This window comes from Pristis pectinata, chromosome 12 (assembly GCF_009764475.1).
Source record: "Pristis pectinata isolate sPriPec2 chromosome 12, sPriPec2.1.pri, whole genome shotgun sequence".
NCBI classification, from domain to species: Eukaryota; Metazoa; Chordata; class Chondrichthyes; order Rhinopristiformes; family Pristidae; genus Pristis; species Pristis pectinata.
The window spans coordinates 30,945,680-30,966,824 of record NC_067416.1 but is presented as its reverse complement, the minus strand read 5'-3'; the positions used below and the strand labels follow the sequence as shown (position 1 = coordinate 30,966,824).

At 39.2% G+C, this 21,145-nt stretch overlaps 1 protein-coding gene across 1 annotated transcript in view; it reads left to right on the top strand.

Annotated features, from left to right (window-relative positions):
- Positions 1–21,145, top strand: part of LOC127576924 (myoferlin-like) — a 183,359-nt gene that overhangs the window by 20,477 nt on the left and 141,737 nt on the right. Inside the window, 5 exon segments of the mRNA XM_052027748.1 lie at positions 12,011–12,116; positions 15,922–16,024; positions 19,579–19,724; positions 19,993–20,121; positions 21,060–21,122. Coding sequence (XP_051883708.1) covers positions 12,011–12,116; positions 15,922–16,024; positions 19,579–19,724; positions 19,993–20,121; positions 21,060–21,122 — 547 coding nt within the window.

Here is a 21,145-nt window from a genome sequence, read left to right as displayed (position 1 = left end):
GTGAGGATGGCAGATTTTTCCTGAAGGATATTAGTAACAATAAGCCTGTATCTTTGTAATTGCTATTATCATTAAATTTTCAGATTTTACTACTTACACTTGAGCTCCAAAGTGCCAAGTTGATATTCAAAATCATTTCTCTGGATGCACTTCCAATAACTTAGCTACTGTCCTTTGTCTCACTACAGATATATAACTATGTCCTTAAATGGATGTTTCAACATGTTGGGGAAACGATGGATGGGAATGATTGTGGTGTGACTGGTGTTTGATTGGGTATAAAAGCTTGGGCTGTGGCAACACTGAGCATGGAAATTTTGACTTGTGGAGCCCATGGGTTTTTGAAAATGCTATGCAACTTCCAAACTTGATACTTCTGCTTTCTTCAAATCTCATGTAAGCTGTTCAAAACCTGGTAAATTATTTTTAAACTGTACAGCATGAATACTGGGATATTTGTTTCTATTTGGGCACTGTCCCAGATAGTTTTCTTCATGCCTACCACAGTAACCTTGTGTTTGAAGAATCTGAGGGCACACCAGTCATACAATGAGAATCTTGTATTTCTAAAATTTGCAGAATGCAGCTTAGTTAGTTTGCACTCTTCGATTCTTTGCTTGTTTCACAAACAATTAGTTTAGGATTTGGTACATTTTTCAGTTTGCTGCCATAAATAGAGTATCATCATTTGTACACATTTTATGACCTGTCCTTTTGGACCAGTCTGTTTCAGCCCTCTCAAATTCCTACCATTGGCCTTGAGCCACAAGATATAAATTGGGCTTATTAGGAAAGAATACTCGAAATATAAGTGTAAATATAGTTTAAGCATAAATCATTAGAATCATCTGGTGTGTTTCTATAGAACTTAAATAGTTTTTATGTAAGATCTTACAGACCTTTGTTACTCGTGACTTGAGTGGATGTGGAGTGGAAAAAAAAGTTATTTCATGAAGTATCCTTGAAGTACCCAGAAGGTCAGGAGCATCTGTGGTGAGAAGAGCAGAGTTTGCATTTTGCATTGATCATTTGTCAGAATAGTCCTGACCTGCTTGAATATTCCAAGTATCTGTATTTTTATTTCAGATTTGCAACACCTGCTTTTTATTTGCTTTTTTTCCAAAATACAGTTATCTCTAAAAGGCACCTTTTAAATCTTTTGGTTCACTTGCAATACAAAGTAGAACTTGGTCCTTTTTTCTGGGCCCCTTTCTAGAGTAAAATTAGCAGGCTGTGAAAGAGCCATTAGCTACAAAATTAATTGAAGCTGTACATCAGCTTTTGGGGATTGCTCAACTTGTTTGCACTCGCGCTGATTGATGGTGGTTCTATCAGTCTGATTCCTATGTACACCACCTTTCACATTCAGTCATCTAATTGAGAATGTGCCACAATGATACTATTGGTGTAGATCAGGGATATGCAAATTTATCTCAACAGCAACACATGGCAGAGTATTAGAGAACCAATCCATGTATGAGCCCCAGGTGATGTGCACAGCAGAATACACTATTTATCCTCTGCCATTGCAGAGGAAATGAGTCAGAGGATTCGATAAGAAGGTGGGGCAGTGATGAAATGGGTGGAACAAAATCTCAAGGGAGTCTCGAGGGAGAAAAATCCATGGGTGTCATGGGTGAGAGAGGATAGAAAGGGGGTCAAATGACAGATGAGTCATTGACCAGTTGTATGATGTAAAACACTATACATGGTCAGGGACCTTTATGTGTAATCATCTCATGCAAATGGAAGTGCTGACAATTTTGGCCTATGGTCTAATGCTCTAAATAAAATGGCCTTACAAATCTCAAATGAGGCACTACTGACTTAGACCAAGAAATTGGACTGTTGTTACCCCCCATCTCCTCTGAAATTGTGTAGCAATTTGCTGGTAAGAAAAATTGTAATACTGCGTAGTGTACGTATAACTGTGGATCAAGAGAAGCACAGCTAATGTACACACTGTAATGTCATCCCTGTGTGGGGGATAAAATTGATTCAGCATTCAAATGTTAACATAATGGACATAAATGAACATTTCAGTTGAGAGGAGCTGATTCATCTTGACTTTGGATTGGGTTATTACATTCAATGCAAGATTGAATCCTATCCTGTTTTCATTTAAGGGATGAGAAAAATCTCATTTATGATGAAATTGCAAGCATGTAGGAGTAACAATCCAAAATGTGCCCACGCAGGAAATCACATTTGATTGTTTGAGACTGGGAACTGGTATAGCACTCCACTGAGTGTATGAATAATTGCCACTTTGCAGTGGTGAGTCAACAGTCAGAACAGTGCCACTGAATAAATGAAGCCTAATGGCAACAGTGCAGTTATCAATTTGAACAGTAAATTGTGATTTCTTGTCCCTTCATTTGACCTTCCAGTATTATTAAGCAAATCTCAAGTGGTATGGCAATTAGTGCTACCAATCTGACAAATGAAGTCTTGCTGCAGCATTTAATGGGAAGTATTCTCTGGACAAGCGTACAGGTCCCAGGAAATTTATGGCATGCTGTGCCTGACAACTATCATTTAGGTTGCAGTTTGCTGTAATTTCTGCAACATGATACTTTGGTTAAGGCAGAAACTTCCAATGAATTCTGGCACTTGTTTGCATTTCCGTGAATCAACAGTGACTGACATAAGTAGAAATGGGAGTAGACCATTCAGCCCTGTTTACCTTCTCCACCATTCAATAAGATCATTTTTTACTCCAATGTGACTTTTGTACATAAATCCCATAATCCTTGATATCCAAAAATCCATGATCTCTATCTTGAATATACTTGGGGCTGCAGAAGCCTCGTCATTCCTGAGTGAAGAATTCTGAAGATTCATTGCCCTCCCAGGTGAAGAAATTTCTTTTCATTTTGATCTTGAGTAATTGATCCCTTTTTATTTTCAGACTCTGATCCCCTAGAGGAGGGGATCCTGTGATTATTATTGGGCATCTTTGCTGCATCTAAGAGTGTGTGCATTTAAATCTTTTGCCCTGCACATCTAGGACTTTGTTTCTAGGAAGTATGAGCTAATGTTGTCACACGAGGAATTCTTGCCTTTTGGACATGGGTCTCTTAATTGCATCTCCTTGCCATCCTAATTGAAGAAATGAAATTAGTGTAAAGCAAGGGAATAAGGAGAATCTACAATTCAAAATTTCTGGTGCATTGTCTCATTTCTTTAAGTTTTTATTGTTTTCAATATTAAGTTGACTAGGATTAATTAACATGAAAACCAAAATGGGCTAGACGGTGCTGTGGGAAATTTAAGTCCTATGAATTGCTGAAAACACAACTTCTGCTTTTTAATTGTGTGGCAAATAGCAAGATGTCATTTGGGGTATTTGAATTTAACTTAAAGTTGTTGATTCCTTTTTGTGTTTTGCTTTGATAATGAAGAACCATTCACTTCATTATTTTGACAGCCAATTATGGGAGATTATTAAATATGGTTAAAACCTGCCCAAACCTAACACCATATTTTAAAAAAGAATTACTTGGTGGTGGTGGGGGGAGGAAAGTGCCCAATTTGAACCATCGAACTAGCAGTTTTCAAAATCACAAATTTTAGTTACTTAAAATACACTTCATAGTTTTGCTTGGAAAACTTGTTTTATTTTTTTCTAAGAACCAAGGGAACAAGAATTGTCCATTATTCTTAAGAAGCTCAGAACAATAAATGTGGAAGAAATAGTTTCATTGCCATGACTTGTACAGAGTAACAAGTTAAATGTAGACTAGCTAATAAAACCCAGAATGGGGGTGACTCATCTCTTCCAAACAGGATAGGTTGAACTTAACATTACTGTTGAGTGATTCATAGCTCTGCAGCTGTAGATTTGCTTTTGCACAAAAGCTTAAATGATTGGGCATTGTTACAGTTTAACAGATTATAAATTTTTATTTTATAAAGAACAACATTTGTAAGCAACTCTGTTGGTCCATGACTCTCATTAATTGAGTAAACTATTCTTTTAAATCATGTATGGATGTACTGGAAGCTAAAGAATGAACTTCAGGAGCTATTAACAAGTAGAAACTTGTTTATGTTCCTTGTTTGCATTTGTTCAAAACTTGGATATTCTAATGTAACACTTTTAAAACCAGCCTGTGTAGTAGATTAACTACTATACGTAGTAGCTTGTGACTTTAAAAATTAATCCCTCTGTCATATGCACAAAAGGTGAATTGTAGTATTTGTATATTTTTACTGCACTTCTGAAATATCATTCCATCAACTCAAGGCAACAAAATAAGATTTTGGAAGTGGTATGAAAGGATAAATGTTAAGTGTAGAAAGCAAAATTTTTTTTTCCAATTTGATCTTGAATGATTGATCGGTATAAAAAGTCTTCTTTCTGATAGTACAGACCCGCCCCCTCACTTAAAGCCATGATCCTTGTGGATCTTTCAACATGTACCAGGGTGTGTCATGTTTTCCCTTGAAACATCATTGCATGTGCTGACAGAATTGTTTTTTTAATATAACTTTCAGGATATTGGGTGACTTCTTGGATACTTGTTTTCAGGCCTTGTTTACTCGCCTTGAAGGAAAGTTATGAGTTCCATTTTCATTTGGATTCTCAGCAGTGGAAAAATTGGGTTGTAGAACAAGCTAAATTTTAGCACTGGATGTTTCTAAAGGAATTCAAACCCTGAACACACTCACCAGACTCCCCTCAGTTCAGTCCCCAGCCTGAAAAGTAGCATGGTTTAGTATTGTATCTTTGTCTACGTAGAGAAATGTGTTCTTTACACAACTTGTCAATATCTATAGATTGTTTTAATTCAAAACAAAACTGCTTGCTATTATTCTACCAATGAAGCGTTAGTAAAACTAAATGTTATGGGAAGAGAGCAAGAGACAACTTTGAACTGGGATGGATGACAGTGTGTCTGTATATGTGTATACTGTACAAGCAAGGGAGTATGGATATTGGGATGATGTAAATTGTAAGCTTCCAATTGCCTTTTAAGTACAACCAAGACCAGTCACTTTCTTTTTCCTTTACTTAGTGGCCAGGAACAATTTGGTGTAGTAACATTGTTTCCTCAGCACTTGCAAAACCATCTATTACTGACTTTGAGAACTGCCACCCAGACGGATGTGGAATAAATGGGTGTCACCCAAGGACACGGTCTGGGCAGGCTCGGAGGCTGAGCTCGGACCGCTCTTGCGACTGGATGTCTCCGGCCTCTGGAGGATGCAACCTGTTTGTTAATATGATAGGACTGAGGAAAAGCAAAGGTGGGGCTGGGAAGTTGGGACAATGCATCCCCTTCAGGAGCTGTTCAGTTTGCATTAAGGTCCTTCCACATAACGCACATTGATTTTGATACTACTACTTGGCATTCTGGTCCATTTTGTCAAACAATTAAGGGTACCCCAGGTCTCTCATTACGGAGTCGTGTATAGCCCACATTTGGTAAAACAACAGATTTCCTTGCCCAAAAGTCATTTGAAAACCACTTGGGTTTTGGAGAGCATACACGGTTGCTAGGACTAGCTTTGCTTTTTGTAATTTAATGAGCTGTATTTAAATTCCCTCTACAGCTTTTGTCTTTTTTTTTATCTTGTGCCTTGGCATGATTAATCCAGTAACAGTCGTGCATGCCATAGAACCTCTATGCATATTCACTAAACTACTATTGCCATTAAGGTTTGGGTGTGGTAATGTGCCAGATTGGAGGGCTATGCCACAGATGTGAGGAGGCTTAGGAGTGAGGGTGGTGCAGTGGGTAGCAGAGATGTATTGGGGGGGTTAGTATAGGAGGAAGGAGGCATGGGTTTGAGGTGGTACAAGCAGAAGGCTGGAGATGGGTTGCTGTGGCTGTCGGACATGAGATATATTGTGGGTTGTGGAGGTGTGACAAGGCGCAGACTGGAGTGGATGCTTGAAGAGGATGGCAGATGTGTAGGCTATGGGTTGGCACAGGTGTAAGAGGGATATGGGTGCAAGTTGGTACAGGTGTGTAGTTTTGGGTGGGGCATGGTAGAGACAGGAGGCTGGATCATGTGGTACAGGCATGAGGAGACTTTGGGAGGGTGAGGTTTGTGGGGGTTGAAACATGTAAGAAGGCTTGATTATAGGTTGGAATAGATATTGGGAGTAGTTGGTCAGAGAATTGTAGCTTGATGGTAGTACTTGTGGGGGAGAGTACTGTTTTGCTGCTATATTTTCCCAACCAAAAAGGATGAACACTCCTGATGCACATTCCGTCCGCTATTTTAAAACCCTTTGAATTGGTAACTGCAAAAAGAAATAGTGCAAATCCCATGAGCAACGTTTCCATTATCAGAATGACCCTAAACTGCATTAGTAGTAATAGTCTTGATCTTTCTACCATGCATGGGAAAACCTAAATCTCAAACTTCCTGAGTTCTCATTAGTGGAAAAATGAAAATTGTTGTCATACCACTGAGAGGGAGAAATTCAATAAAAAAAACAATGGGATCATGAGAGAAAAGGAAATCCTGGTTGTTCGTGAATGTTTTTATTTCCAGTTAACTTGTCAAAACAGCCCTGCTGCCTGTTTTAGTTCTCATTTTGTTCTTCACCTTGCCTCCTGACACTTAATTTGTAATTTTTGTTTGGGTAGACTGCAAATTGGAACTGAGGCTGTTGGATGGGGAATTGGTTCTTCAGGCAATATTAACCTGTCAGACAGGACTTAAACTATAGTTTGTAAAAGACTACCCTGCTGACATAAAATACGTGATTTAATTTGCATTGTAAGGCAGTCTCTCCCTCTGGTGAATCCCACAATGTGCTGGTCTTGCCAAGTGAGACTTCAAACCTCCATCATGGGCATTTGAAACCTGATATGGCTTTTGAGCAGATGTAGTTGCACTTTAGAGAGTTTGGAAATGTCTTTACAATGGATAGCAAAGTCAAAATTTCCACAAGAAGGCGGAAGAGTTTTCTGTTGTGTGGAAGAGAAGGGACACTTTTTGAGATTTTATTAGATATTGAGTGGCACTAACTTGCAGGAGAATGCGAAAGCATTGCAGGGAGCAAAATACAGGCAAGTTGAGATCTGTCCCCATAGTTGACTAGAGTTCTTTCAATGGTCCTTGTGATACTCAGCGAGGAGTCCTTTTTCTCTGAAAACAGTGCAGAAGCTTGTGGATAGCAACTTTCTAATTTTTATGTCTAGGTATGACATGCATATATTTGAAGTGGGGTTATACTGTAATTTGGTGTACTGTATTTAATGATTGTATCTGGTGGTCTGTACATCAGAAAAAACAAATGCCGATTGGCTGACCACCTTGTGGGATAGGACCTTTCAGTCCACAAGGGTGAACCCAAACTTGTAGTTGCTGTCGTATTTTTAAATCTCCTTTCGCTTTGAGTCAAAGTCGAGTTTATTGTTGTATGCACAAGTGCAATGAAAAATGCTTGCAGCAGCATCATGGGCACATAGCATCATATTGTGCCTCTGGCACTGGAACAAGTAACCTTGAGGAACAGCATCTCCTCTTCAGCTTGGGTATGTTACAGCCCTTGAGACTCAACAAGGAATTCAGCAATTTCAGATCATCGGACTGTTGAGTTTGTGTAGGAACTGTCCTGCTTGTGTAGGAAAGATCATCAACCTGTAATGTTAACTTTGTTTTTCTCACCTGCATGGGTGATGCCTGAGGTGCTGAGTATTTCCAGCATACTCTTATTTCCAGCAAGTGTTGTTGTGTATCACCTCCGTTCCAGTGTTGTTTATTTTTAACCCTCTCTCCACCTCCCCAGACAGATCAGCTGCAATTAACACTACCCTGTCTTGGCCGGTACCATCGCCATTTACACCACTGACTCTTAGTCTTTGCCTTGTAACAGACCATTCCCTTGGTTCTCTCCTCCCTTTCCCTTTTGTTTTGTGTTTGATTTCTAACATTGATTAGTTCTGATGAAAGATCATCAGCCTGTAACAGTAATTTTCAAATTCTTTTGCATTCCATGAATGCTCCTGACCCATTCAGTATTTCCAGTATGTTTATTTTAAATTTCCAGCATTTGCCATTTTTGCGCTGATCTGATGTATTTTGTACATAACACATTAAATTTTGGTTCCCTCAGACTGAGCAAAGGCTGGGAGATTCCTTGCTTCCAGCAGCACAGAGTGACCAGTTTTGCCAATGAACAGGCCAATTCAGTGACTTGCACAACTCCACCATTCTGTTTGGCTTTTCACCTGAAAAGAAGGCAAGCACTAATAGTTATGGCAATAATTTGCCTGTCAGAAGGTTTGACATCCTTGCTTCTCAAGTCTGATGGGTGTAATGTATATCCGGGTTCTTAAGGTCTGGATGGCCACCATCTGTTTGCAAATGAACACTTGATTAAAATGTATGCCTCATGAACATGCTGCTTTCATTTCACATGAACTGGATTAGAGGTGTGGGTGTTACCAAAGGCATTCACATTACATGAAGGAACGAGGAAGAAAAGCTGGTTCTTCGGGCTGGATTGTGCTCTTGAGGGGTGCATCTCAATCAGTTGGAAATGGATTTGCACATTCTTAATGACCATGTCATTAAGATTAAGAACTAGGCTTGTGTTACACCTACCATTTGCTGAATGGGCCAGAATGTCTGACTGGCAATTACCAATGGCACTTGCTGTAAGCTTGAGGTGGAAGTTAGCTGAACCAATGAGTACTCACTGGTGGCCTTCTGAATAACTGCTCATTAACTTGGCAGCCAATCAAGCAAGTTGCTTTGTATTGGGTAATATTCAAGCTTGAGTTTTAGGTGGAGGTAGCTCATCGAAGTGATGCAACAATATTTCGTGACGCTCCTGGTTTGTCTGGTTGATGAATGGCATGCCCTTGAGGATTCTGGTATTGAATCACTTGCCAAAGCCTTGACCCAGCCTTGTACCTGCTCCTGTAGCCCCTATGTACTTGCATTGGTGGTCCATATGCAATTCTGGTCGGTTGTGACCCTCAGTGGGGATTATGCGATAATAATTCAATAAAATCTCATAAGGGAGGGAGGTAGACTTCTGGAGCTGGTCACCCAGAATAACAGCTGGTAAACAGTCCAAAAAGCTTAAATCCTTTATGCATTGTTGTCATTCTGTAGTATAAATGATATACTATAGAATGACAACATTACTACTACCTGTAGTATTTGGGTCTGCGCTTCATATTTTATAGCTGCTTGAAGCAGATCATCTGTTGTATGATCCTAGGCAAACCTAGAAGACCAATAAAGCATTGATTTTTGGCTTCCAAGTAGCTGTTGAACTGTAGGAGATGTAATGATGAGAATCGGTGGAACTAATCCTTTTTATGCAACTTCAGTCAGAATTCTTTGTGGGTTAAAAAGAGTTGGAGTAAAGCTTCAATTGAATAGCTTTTGGGTTCCTAATATCCTCTAGTTTTAGGCCTGTTTTTATTTGCTTTTGCCTGAACACTGTTCCCATCACTTTGCAGTAAATGACAATCTTTTGTTATTCAAATGAGCCTTGGGGCTTGGAAAATTCTTTACTGGTGGTTTTCCCACCTCATACACCCTCAAAAAAAATGTACCTGCTATGCTAACCAGCCTGTCGTTTTCTGACGTAACATGTAGTACAGACCAATAACTCAATCCACTCCATATTCTCAATTCCAGATTATTTAATCTATCCAAATTATTTTCTTAGTCTTTCTGAGGTCACTGTACTATTTGATACGTTGAATACATATTTATGACATAAACAACTTCCCATTGCTGTGCTCACAAGGAAGCTAATTCCTCCATATTGGAACCAGATCTGGTTCTATTTCTAATTTCCCCAGAAGCCTTTTCATCTACAAGGCAGCTATGTGATGGAATACTCTCTTGCTTAACTGGGCAAAGGCAGTTCACTTGAGACTCAACAAAATATTGATTGGAACTCTAAGCAGTAGCTTCCTCCATCAAAGAGCAAGAAAGTGGACTCAAATGTCAGAGCAGTGATGATGCTATTGAATGGTGAAGCATACTTGAGGGGCTGAATGGCGCAGTCCTCTCTCCACAAATAACAATGTGCAGGGATTGTAGTACGTACCATCTACAAGATTCATGACATTGCTTCCCAAATCTGTAGCCTCCTGCTACTTGGGACAAAGGCAGCTGGCACAGAACCACCATCTGCTGTTTCTTCACCAGTTTGGTTTGAAAACTTATTTGATTCTTTATATTTTTAAAAAAAACACAAATTGCTAGAAATACTCACCAAGTTGGGCAGAACTAGTGGTGAGGGAAACTGAACTAATGTTTGGGGTAATTTCTCATTGAATGATCTTTCTGTTGACTTTTTTTCTCTCTGCATTTGCTATAAATGTTGCCTGACCTGAATATTTTGAGGATTTTCTGTTTTATTTTAGGCTTTCAGCATGTGCAGTTTTTTTTTTGTTTCACTGATGACTAAAATTCAGTAACACCCAACCTGATGGTACTATGAGAATCTCTTCATGTGGACTAAAATACTTCAACCACCACCACTTCAGGATGACCAATGCACACTGGCCTTGATAGTGATGCCTGTGTCCAGTTTTATATGATACCAAATTAGTTGCATCTACAAAAATAACCGAAGGCAGAAGAACCAAATGTAATAGAGGACAAATGTAATGTTTGAGGCGAAAGCTTAACTGTTCTGCTTATCTAGTAAATGTGTCTCCTTCTGCTATTTCAAGAACTTGTAGACAAATCAACAGCTTGTGCTTTTGATAACGTCCTTCTCCCTGTGTCTGTTTGGGCATCAGAAGCCTGCTGTTCTGATCAGAGACATTGTTGTGGAGTGTGTCATGTGGTGTTAGAGTACAGAATATCCTAAAATATGTTGCAGCTTCTGAACCATGCGAAACCAGATAAGCCTCAAATACCTTGCTAATTGTCTCCTGTCTCTGCTAGTGTAGTTTGACTTGCACTGATTTTAACCAGTTCCTCCCAGCATGTACCTGGCTGAAAAGTGCAGAAGTTCAACATGTATTTGAGGCAAAAAAATCTACCATAATTTCATTGTTTTTAAATTCTATTAAAATGGTACACTTCTCTCTTTTCTGGTTCAAAATTTGTAGTTAGTAGTGAAGTAACATCGTTCATTTCTGACTTTGAAGAAAGTTCCTCACTAGCCTAGCATTACCTATAATAGTAAGTTTCTTTTCACTATTGGGAATATGTTGAAAGACAACTGGTATTGATGGTGAGCCGTGAACTTCATTAAAGCTTTGTCACAGAAAGCATAGCAGTAACTAAGACTGCTCTTTAACTTCCGAGCAGTGTATGGAATTAAACTTGAACATGCAAATAATTAAGGTAGAAATTGAAATATAATGAACATTTTAAAATATTTTAATATAATAGTAAGCTAAGCAGCAGTAACTGCTTAATACTTTTTTAAAAAGTTGTTTTCAGTGTATTTTGTATATTACTAGATATTGTATATGAAATTACAATTTATATACTTGTAAATTCAAATGGAAAAGGCTGCAACAGTTAATCTGAGAACAGCTGTACATACACAGAAATCCCAAGGTACTGGGCGCAAAGGTTAACACCACTGTTATTTTGTGTTTAGTCATTACAACTGCAAAATCCAACAAGATCGTCTAAAATGAGTTTCAATATAAAATTGCTGAATTGTCAATGGAATAAAATCCACTGCTGTTTGAGTTTTAAGCTAGCTATTAATGCCATGTTGACATCCAGTTTAGATGTTTTTTGGGTTGCTTGTTCTGGAAATTGGTGCTCATCACTCTTAAAGGAGCCATGGTACTTGTTATAGCTTAACAATGCCTGATCAGGCCAGTTGTAGATTTTCCTACTAAATACTGATTTAAGGGTGACTGAAGTTTTGAGCGCTAAATCATTAATGGTAGACAAATAAATTATTGCCTTGAGAAGGAAGACTGCAGTGAACATTGTTTTCTGGAGACATTTCTAAACTCAATTGCTGGGTTGTTGGTCTCAAGTGTATTTAATTGCTGGAATATTGAGGTTTAACACAGTAGCACTTAATTTTCATCTCTTCTAGGTTTATTGGTTCTGCAACAGTATCCTTGAGAGACCTTGCAAGTGGTCAGAAAACATTGCCTTTGAAGAATATCTCTTTGCTCACTGAGAAGAAACAGCCAACAGGGGTAAGTAAATTTTGAGGCCCTTTATATCCCATGTTTTTATTTACTTAAGCCCAGCATTGGGTAAGAATTTATTATTCTACCCTCTGTTTTTCTAAGGTGGCTATTGAACAATTTTTCAATGAAATTCTTTTTGAATGGCCTAATTTGTATGAATGAGAGTTATAAAGATTAGGTTGCCAATTCAAATTTGTGTACCACAGCAGTAGAGTTTAGATTTGGGCCAAAATTCAGACTCTCAAGCTACCTGGGCAAGACTACATCATTTGTGCCTAAAATGATGAGGCTAGTTGGTGGTTAATGGTAATGTGCCCATTGCTATACACTGTTACATGCTAATTTCAAATGTATATCTAGCATACTTTTAGTAAGTATGTGCATTGGTACTTCATGGAACTGAAATCTCAGTTTGCCTATTACAAATAGACTCTCTCTCATTAACAAACCATGAGTGAAAGAGTTACACAAGCAGTTTGCAATTTCCGTTGCATGCTACAGAAACAAGATTTGGTTGGATTAACATTTATTGCACTGAAACATTCTTTGGTTGGTTTGATTTTATTGAAAATTCATAGTTTGTTTTTGCTTTTTTTTACTGAATGTGAAGAGAAATTTTAAAGATGGATTTTGCAAACTGGGAGCTGCATGGTTTCATGGCTGTTTTATTAATGTAGCAAGAATGCAATCAACTGAATCATATGATCACTTAATGAAGTTGTGAGGTGGCAATTTAAAACAACCCCCACATGTTTTGCAAGCATTTAGTTGGGCAACTGTGGAATCACTTGCAAGAGCATGGAGTTATTGCATACATAAAATGCTCCACGTGCATGCAGTGCATTAACATTTTATTATAATTCAAATTCTGAATATACATTGTACTTCACCTGTAATCAAAATAAATTGGAGCTCAAATGTGCTAATACAATTTGGGCCCTTGTTGTACTTGGATTTTATATAGTATTCAGTTTTCTGCTTGAATAGAATAATTGGAAAGGGTGAAGGATATGGGAGAAGCCAAACAGGCACTAACATGTTACCCCTGGTGAGAGCATGTTGCAGTATGACAGTGTTAGAGTTTGCATTAGTTGTTGCATATAGGAAATCATAAGGAAATTGTTTTGTTGCACATGTAACAATTTTAACATGAATGACATAATTAATATTACTTATTCCAGCAAGATTTCTTGTATGCATTGATCACGGCATGATTTTCCACACCTGTCAAGTCTCTGCTTGTGGTCTAGAATTTTGGTTGGAGTCCTTGTCATAGGATCTAACATCTTGAGCTCTTTTGATAAAGAGCAATTCACCTTGTGGAAGAAATGGTTGATTGCACAGAAGACCATGGTCATCTTTCTTTGTGACTAATTTAACTTATCAGTCAATGAGAAACCAGAATTTTTGGAGATCTGTGCTACCAAATCACTTTTTAAAAAAAAATCCAGTAAATTAGAATATACGTGAAATTCACCAGAATGCAAAGTGGATTAAGTAGAGAATGGTTTGTGTTTGACTAGACTTGTACACACTCCATATGGAGGATTGGCAGGGGAAACCAAGCTTTTGAGGTTTGATTGGGTAAATGTAGTGAAGAATTTCACCTGGTGGCGTTTCCACTCTAGGTAGTAGAGCATTTAAGATTAGAGCTGGACTGTTCAAGGTGATGGCTGTGAAAAGCAGAGAGAAAATCACTTTCAGCTGTTGTTCAAACAAGATCAATTGAAAATACCAAAGCTCTAGATTTCTTTTGGCCCTGGATACTAAGCAATATGGATGCACTAGTACCTCAGCACCTGGTATGTGAGGGTTATTTTAAAAAAAAGTGAAGAAGGTAATCGAAAATTACAGAGGGATCTTGATCCACTAGTTAAGTGGGCTGAGGATTGGCAAATGGCTTTCAATTCAGACAAGTGAGAGATGTTGCATTTTGGGAAGTAAAACCAGGGTAGGACTTGTACAGTGAATGGTAAGGCCTGGGGAATGTTATGGAACAGAGGGACCTAGGATTCCAAGTATGTGGTTCACTGATAGCAGCATCATGGGTAGAAAGGGTGGTGAAGAAGGCATTTGGTATGCTGGCCTTTAGTCAGGGCAATGAGTATAGGAGTTGGAATGTTATGTTACAGTTGTACAAGATGATGGTGAGACAGCACTTGGATTATTGTGTACAGTTTTGGAGAAAAGACATCATTCAACTGGAAAGGGTACAGAAATTCTTTGAGGATGTTGCCAGGACTTGAGGGCCCTGTGTTGTAGGGAGAGGATGGGCAGGCTAGGACATTGTTCCTTGGAGCATAGGATATTGAGGGGTGACTTTATGGAGGTGTATAAAATTATGAGGGGCAAAAATAGAGTGAATGCACATGGTTCCTCTTCCTTGGGGGGGAAAATACTTAAAAACTAGAGGGCATAGGCTTAAGGTGAGAGGTGAAAGATTTAAAAGGGACCTGAGGGGCGGCAGCTTCGTACAGAGGGTGGTGCGTATATGGAATGAGCTGCCAGAGAAAGTGATTGAGGCAGGAACAACGATAGATAAAAGATGTTTAGATAAGTACGTGGATAGGAGGGGTTCAGAGGGATCTGGGGTGAATGGAAATAGCTTGGTGGGCATCAAGATTTATATGGATGTGTTGGGCCAAAAGGATGGTTCCCATGCTGCGTTACTTGGACTCTGTGTTTCCAAGCACTGGCACTAATGGAATCTGCATATTAATGCTATGACTCATTTGAACAGAGAGTACTGTTGGTGCTGCTGTGCCTGGCTGAGGTGCTCCCACAGCAAAGAAATAGTTAACGCGATCTCAGTGGCGTAAGCCACTGAGGCAACGTGCCTGACAGGGTTGGTGTGGGGCAAGTCATGTGGATGCTCAGTATTAAGAAGCAGGGTCAAGAGCTGAACACTGGTCAACAAGGTGAGTGAGGCCACTGCAGTGACTGGCAGAGCTCCAGACCACCTAGATCCTCCAGTTCTCCCCCCCCCACCCCCTCGTCTTGCAATGGATGTGATTTAAGCTTCCGTCTCCCAGTGTTTGGCTGCACAGCTCTCCCCAGCCTGGAGATTTCTCCCATGGTAGTTGCTGCCCATTGAGCTCCTTACCATGGAAAGCCCTCCCTCCAGAATGGGGCCAACTGTACAGTGGAAACAGAAGGAAGACAGTGGCTTCCATCACGTCCAACAACATGTGAGGCAGCTACTTCGAGTCCCCACATTCAGTCTCCCCAGGGTGTAGACCTGACCTTTGCATTTTGGCACTTGGTGGCCACACTGTTTGTCCTACCCCTCTCAGGCAGCCTCTGGTTCACTTCACACCGAGCCATGCAATGAGACCACTGTTTCATTGCTGCAGGAGCAGCTCGCAGGGGTACATGCCAGGTTCTGCACACAGCAGTGTGCAGCCCAAGCAGATGGCTTTTCCCTTTAAAAAGATATAGGCTGTGTGTACTGCCTGTGGTGAGTATTCAAACTCCATGATCAAGAGCAGATTGATGAAACTGCACTCTGGAATAGCGGCAATAAGGGCATGGTATCAATGGAACTGAGAAGCAAATCGGCCAAGCCTGTGTTTCCAGCCTTTTTGGTCATTCAGTTAGGTCCCCTGTTTCTGTTCCTAATGCAATGCCTACTTTTGAAGTGATTACTAGGCAGGGCTGGTTGTGTTTTATTTGCCTTCTCCACACCAACTATTCTGTCATTGGGCACTAGAATGTAGCTTCTAGAATGCAAATGGTGAATTTTAGCATTGCTGCATTTTTAAGAACGTTGCATAGATAATCACTTTATTTGGTAATTTTTTTTTCATTAAAGGCATCAATAAACTTGGTGGCCACTTATGAACCACCTCCTGGATCTGGACCACCGAACCCATCTGATCTTGGAGACTCCACTACACAAGAATCTGGTGGAGGAGGCAAGTCTTCATTGTTTGAGGAGTTTCCTGTTTACTTTTTATGTCACTTGCATATTTTGGTATTCAATCCATTTGTACTTATGCAATATTGTTCTTCAGCAAGGAAGGTTGATACTTGGTGTTTAAACTAAGATGGGCAAAATATATACATGGGGTGGGGGGGGGGCGCGAGGAAGAACTTTGTTTAGTAAAAGGAATCATTGGCTACATAGTTCCTTGGCATCTGTTAGGAAGTGGTAATTGTCTTTGTCACGTAGAAATCAATGCTGGGAAGTATTTTTGGGTAATAAATATAATCCTGTAAATCATGCAGCCTGCAATGTGGCTGTCAAAGGTCTGAAATAACGGTATCCATTATCTTTCATCTGGAATTTGTGCATTCAATGATTTTGAAGGCTAATGTGGACATTTAAATTCTGACTTCACTGGCATATTTTCAGTTTAAAAATATCAATAGTCATAATTGTCAAAATTAATTTCTCATGTTCTCATTCCAATCAGATTGCAAGTTTTGCCAAAATGTATTTAAATCTGAATGTATCAGCAAATTAGGCATTGGAAGTTTACTCAGTAGTCTTGGTCATGTAATGCTATTTGCATTCACAAATAATGTTAATGCACTATTTCTAATCACCACTGTTTTAACCTTTTGAGAGGGTGCAGACCAGAATATGCTTTTTCTTTTTCTACTTGACCTTTCCAGAAAGATTTTTTCCAAAAAATATGCTTTATTCATATTACAATAAATGCAATTGGGGTGTGTCATTACCTCCATTCATTGTATGAAGCAATTCTATACATGCCCTTACAATATATCAACAGCACTAATGTTTCATCCTTAAATATAGCCTCTCAAATGCTGCTTTGATGCAATAAACAGGCTCAGCCCCTCAATGTCCAGTGGTGACAGGATGCTAGACCTGGGTCCTTTCCCACTGGCATTTGTGGTGTTGGCACCAAGGCTCAGTGCATCCATCAGTATGTACTACTGCACCTTGGAATGTGCCTGTTGACAGTATTCACTCGTGGACATCTTGCGTTAGAAGACTAAATTTCAAGCAGACCAAAGTGCATCTTTCACAGTTGTTGATTTTTATCTTTGCTTTGTCATTATCTCTGTGTGAGAGTTCTGAGCAGCTGTGTAACACAAGATAAGCCTCAACAAGAACTACTGCATCCCTTTCCAAACCTTGGCAAACACTCACAAGGAGGTGGATGACTGTCTTATCTTCACCACACCCTTGCATTGGCAACGTGTAGTGGGATAGAGATGCTGGCTATGCATGAAGGGAGGGTCCTTCTCTTCAGCTAATCAAGATTTTTGTGCTCGCTTGGGAGTTTGGCCAATGAGGTATTCTGCCAAATGACTTTGGAGCAGGGTAATGGAGAAACAGCATTCACTTATTTCACCATCATGACTGAAAAATGCAGGATGACACATCTGGTTTTTCATTTGTTCTGCTCAATAACATTGCTTGTGATAATGTGCTATATATAGTACACTATTATTTGCTAACAAGCTGATAGGAAGCATATCCTTGCACCACATTATGTTCTAGACCTAGCCTGAATCTTGTGCTGGTGCCAAAGCCTCTTTACAGTTTGTTTAAAGAATAGGACACATTATAAGTAATTAACAGACCAATTATAAGCATGCTTGTTGTGAAGTGAAGCAACCTTGTGGAATGAACCAGTAACTAACAATGCTAATTTCAAAGGTAACAGTGGACATGTTGTTTTGTGTGTGAGGACAACTCCAGGCTTTCTTTGTACAGTTTGGTTATACTTCATTTATTCTGTAAACTTATTCTTTCAAATAAGATCTTGCAAGATCAAGCCAAGAGTTTGTCATTAGTTAGTCAACTAAAGTTCATTTATTTGCAAAAGCAGTGCACACTAGTTGATCAGCAGGAATTCTGTATGGAGCTACTTATTTGAGAAAGCAATGCACTCTTGAAATTCTGTATGGAGTGTGATCAGACTGCTACAGTCACCACAATTCATGCCCCATTCAATTTACTCATGCTAAGATCCACAAATGATGGCATTCATTTTATTAATTAATCTTCACTTTATAATTTTGCTTTTTTGTTGGGCAGTGGCATTTCAGCAAGGTAACTCATTTGATCACATGGAGTATTATCAGAAGTGCTGTGGGCAAATTCTATATTTGTGACCTGCATTTCTGTGAAACCAGGAAGTCAGCTTGTGATGCCTAATACATTGTTTTTCTAGCATTTGATTTTTTTTGTTTCCATGTCTTGTGGATTCTTAAATTATAGATAATTTGTTCTAGTATATTAAATTTTTTAAGCTAGACTTTGAAGAATGGTTTTGGCTGTAGCCCTAAATTGTGTTCCTTGCGGTCAAAAAAATTACCAAGAAAGTATTTGTGTTGATTGTGACAGTGTTTAAAATATGTAAAGCAAAGGTTCAATGCATTGGGGACAACATCAGAGGATTGACTTGAAGGCAAAACAAGGTATTGGCAGATTGTTGAGAGGAGTGCCACTGTGAATGCAACTGGGCCATGAGCTATTTGCAATTTGTATTAGCAACTTGGATAAAGAAAAATGTGTAACCTATTCAAGTCGGCTTCCTGTCTTCTTAAAGATTCAATATTAAGTAGTGTTCAAGGATGTAGGTTATAACTTGGTTCTGATGGGAGGGATATAACCAGTGGTAATTTCTGGAGTCATTCTTGTGTTCAAGTTTCCTGCTCTATCTGCATCTGTTTGGAGGTGCCATGCTAATTCATTATACTGGTAATAAATTGGCTCTTGTTGAAATGTCCCTAAGAATTCATATGTGAACACTTCAGTGAAACAACCCTCTGTTTTATTATCAACCTTATAATACATGAGTTAATCTAACTGTTCAGATAATATCTAAACTGTGCCCTATTCTTCACTTCTAAAAGCAGCAAAGTGCTGAATACCATGTGAATTGACTGCTGTCCACATCTGTCAAATTCACTAGCCACTTGAGCTACTACTGCAAGGCTTCTGTGAAATAATTGTAATCCTGGTAAAATCACTGCCTTCAAAATGGGAGAGTAGAAGAGAAGCTAGCAACAAGCACTTGGCATTGTCACGTCTAGGTTAATGAAGGTTTCTAAGAAGATTGTTAAAAGTTGTCAATCTTTCTGTGATGCTGAATGTAGACTCCTAAATCTCCAATCCAAATGAGTAATATTCCTGCATTTAAAAATAGAAAATGCTGTAAGTGTTTTCTGGTTTGGTCCACACACTCTGTACAGAGTTAAATGGGGGATTGGTAGGGATGCCTGAGTAGCCTTTGTATTTATGCTTAGTTCCCAATTAATGGCAAACAACAGTTGGATAGTAAAGGCATTGAATATCAGAGAGAGGAAGTTGGACTGTCTGGTGCAGAGGGTCATTTATGTGGCACCTCCAAGGTAGTGATTCATTATGTTGAGTGTATTTGATAGAATACAAGTCCAGAAGAGATTATACCATTTAGAAGGAAGCAAGTTTACCGGGGAAGGTGTACGTAAATGGTTGAGTTCTCACTGGGCATCTTGCCATTTGTAGATGAAGGTGATGAAGATGATGTGGAGGGTGGAGCAGGGGATGGAGGGGTTGCAGGAACCCCTGGCGTACCAGCCCTTCCAGGAGCGAGAAGGCCCCGGAGGAAGAAAAGTAAGAGGATGCTATCCAACAAACCTCAGGACTTTCAGGTATATAATTTATCCATGCATTGGAAGAGTCAAAGTAGCAATTATTTCCCTCTGGCAGTAAAACGAATTTTATTTTGTCTTCATGGAGCCACTTTCCACTTAACTGTGAGGATGGTGAACTTGTAGAACGTGCAAGGCAGCACCTCATTTAGACTGTTTCCAACAGCAGTCCATTTGGAAAGGAAATGGCTAATGATGACTGGTTTATTTTTGTTTACAATTTTGTTTGTACAATAAGTATAAAGCACAACTTTTGCTGTATTTTCAGATTCGGGTGAGGATAATTGCAGCACGTCAGTTGCCAGGTAATAATGTAAAGCCTGTAGTTAAAGTGACTGTCTGCAATCAGACTCATCGAACAAGGATTCGAAGAGGAAACAACCCCCACTTTGATGAGGTACATAAATTATTAACTTAAACTTGTGCTTTGAAGGTGCCATCTCAATAATGCTGCATGGTCTTACTCCTGTTAACATTCTTTCTTAATGGAGCTGGTTGTTAGACTGAGTGTTGGCCAGTCTGCTCTCTTGGTAGTACAGGATCCCATTGTACTTCTCAAAGAAAAGCTGGTGTTTCCCCATTGTTCTTGTTAAAATGTATCTCTTCAATACTAACTGATCAGTGGGAACTTGCCATTACAAAATAACAGTAATAACATAAAGCCCTAACAGTCGAGATGTACAACTTATTTTGTGACATTTTTAATTATTCATGGGATGACTGAATCCCAGAGTGCTGTTATGTAAGAAGTGCCAGGATTTTTACCCAGTGACGATGTGTAATTCAGGGGAGTTGCTAATGTTCCAAACATTTGTTGGTGTGCTTGATGAGAAAGGTGACAGGTTTGCTGAAGGTGCATTCTGTTGACGTTAAGCTGAGCTAGTGGTGTAGTGAGTAAGCATTAAAGGAAATGTATAGGATGCCAATCAAATCGATTGCTTTCATCAAGGATTGATGAGCTTCTAGTGTTTGTTAGAACTCCTGTTTATCTAAGCAACAGTTGGTAAACTGGATCTTGACTTGTCTAGTAGATGGCAGAAATGCTTTGTGAGGGTGTCAGGATTCGAGTTGTTTATAAAATGTTGGTCCTTATTTAGCTCATCCACTTATGTTTCCACTCATTGACCTCTGGAATATTAATATTGGAGAGCAGGCTGGGGGTGAATCAGCAATGGTAATGCCATTGAATGTCAAGGGCAGTAGATAAATGCACCTTTTGGGATTACTGTGTATTTTAAAGGATTTTTTTTCCTCTTTTGATCTCTGGCTATTGAGAGCCCAGTTCAGCATTCATTCCTATGTACCCTGTTGTAACCAGTGTTCTTTTGTTAATAGATTTTCTTCTTCAATGTAACTCAATTGCCAGAGGAGCTATTTGATGAATCAATCCAAATTAGAGTAAGTTTCAATAGTACTTATAA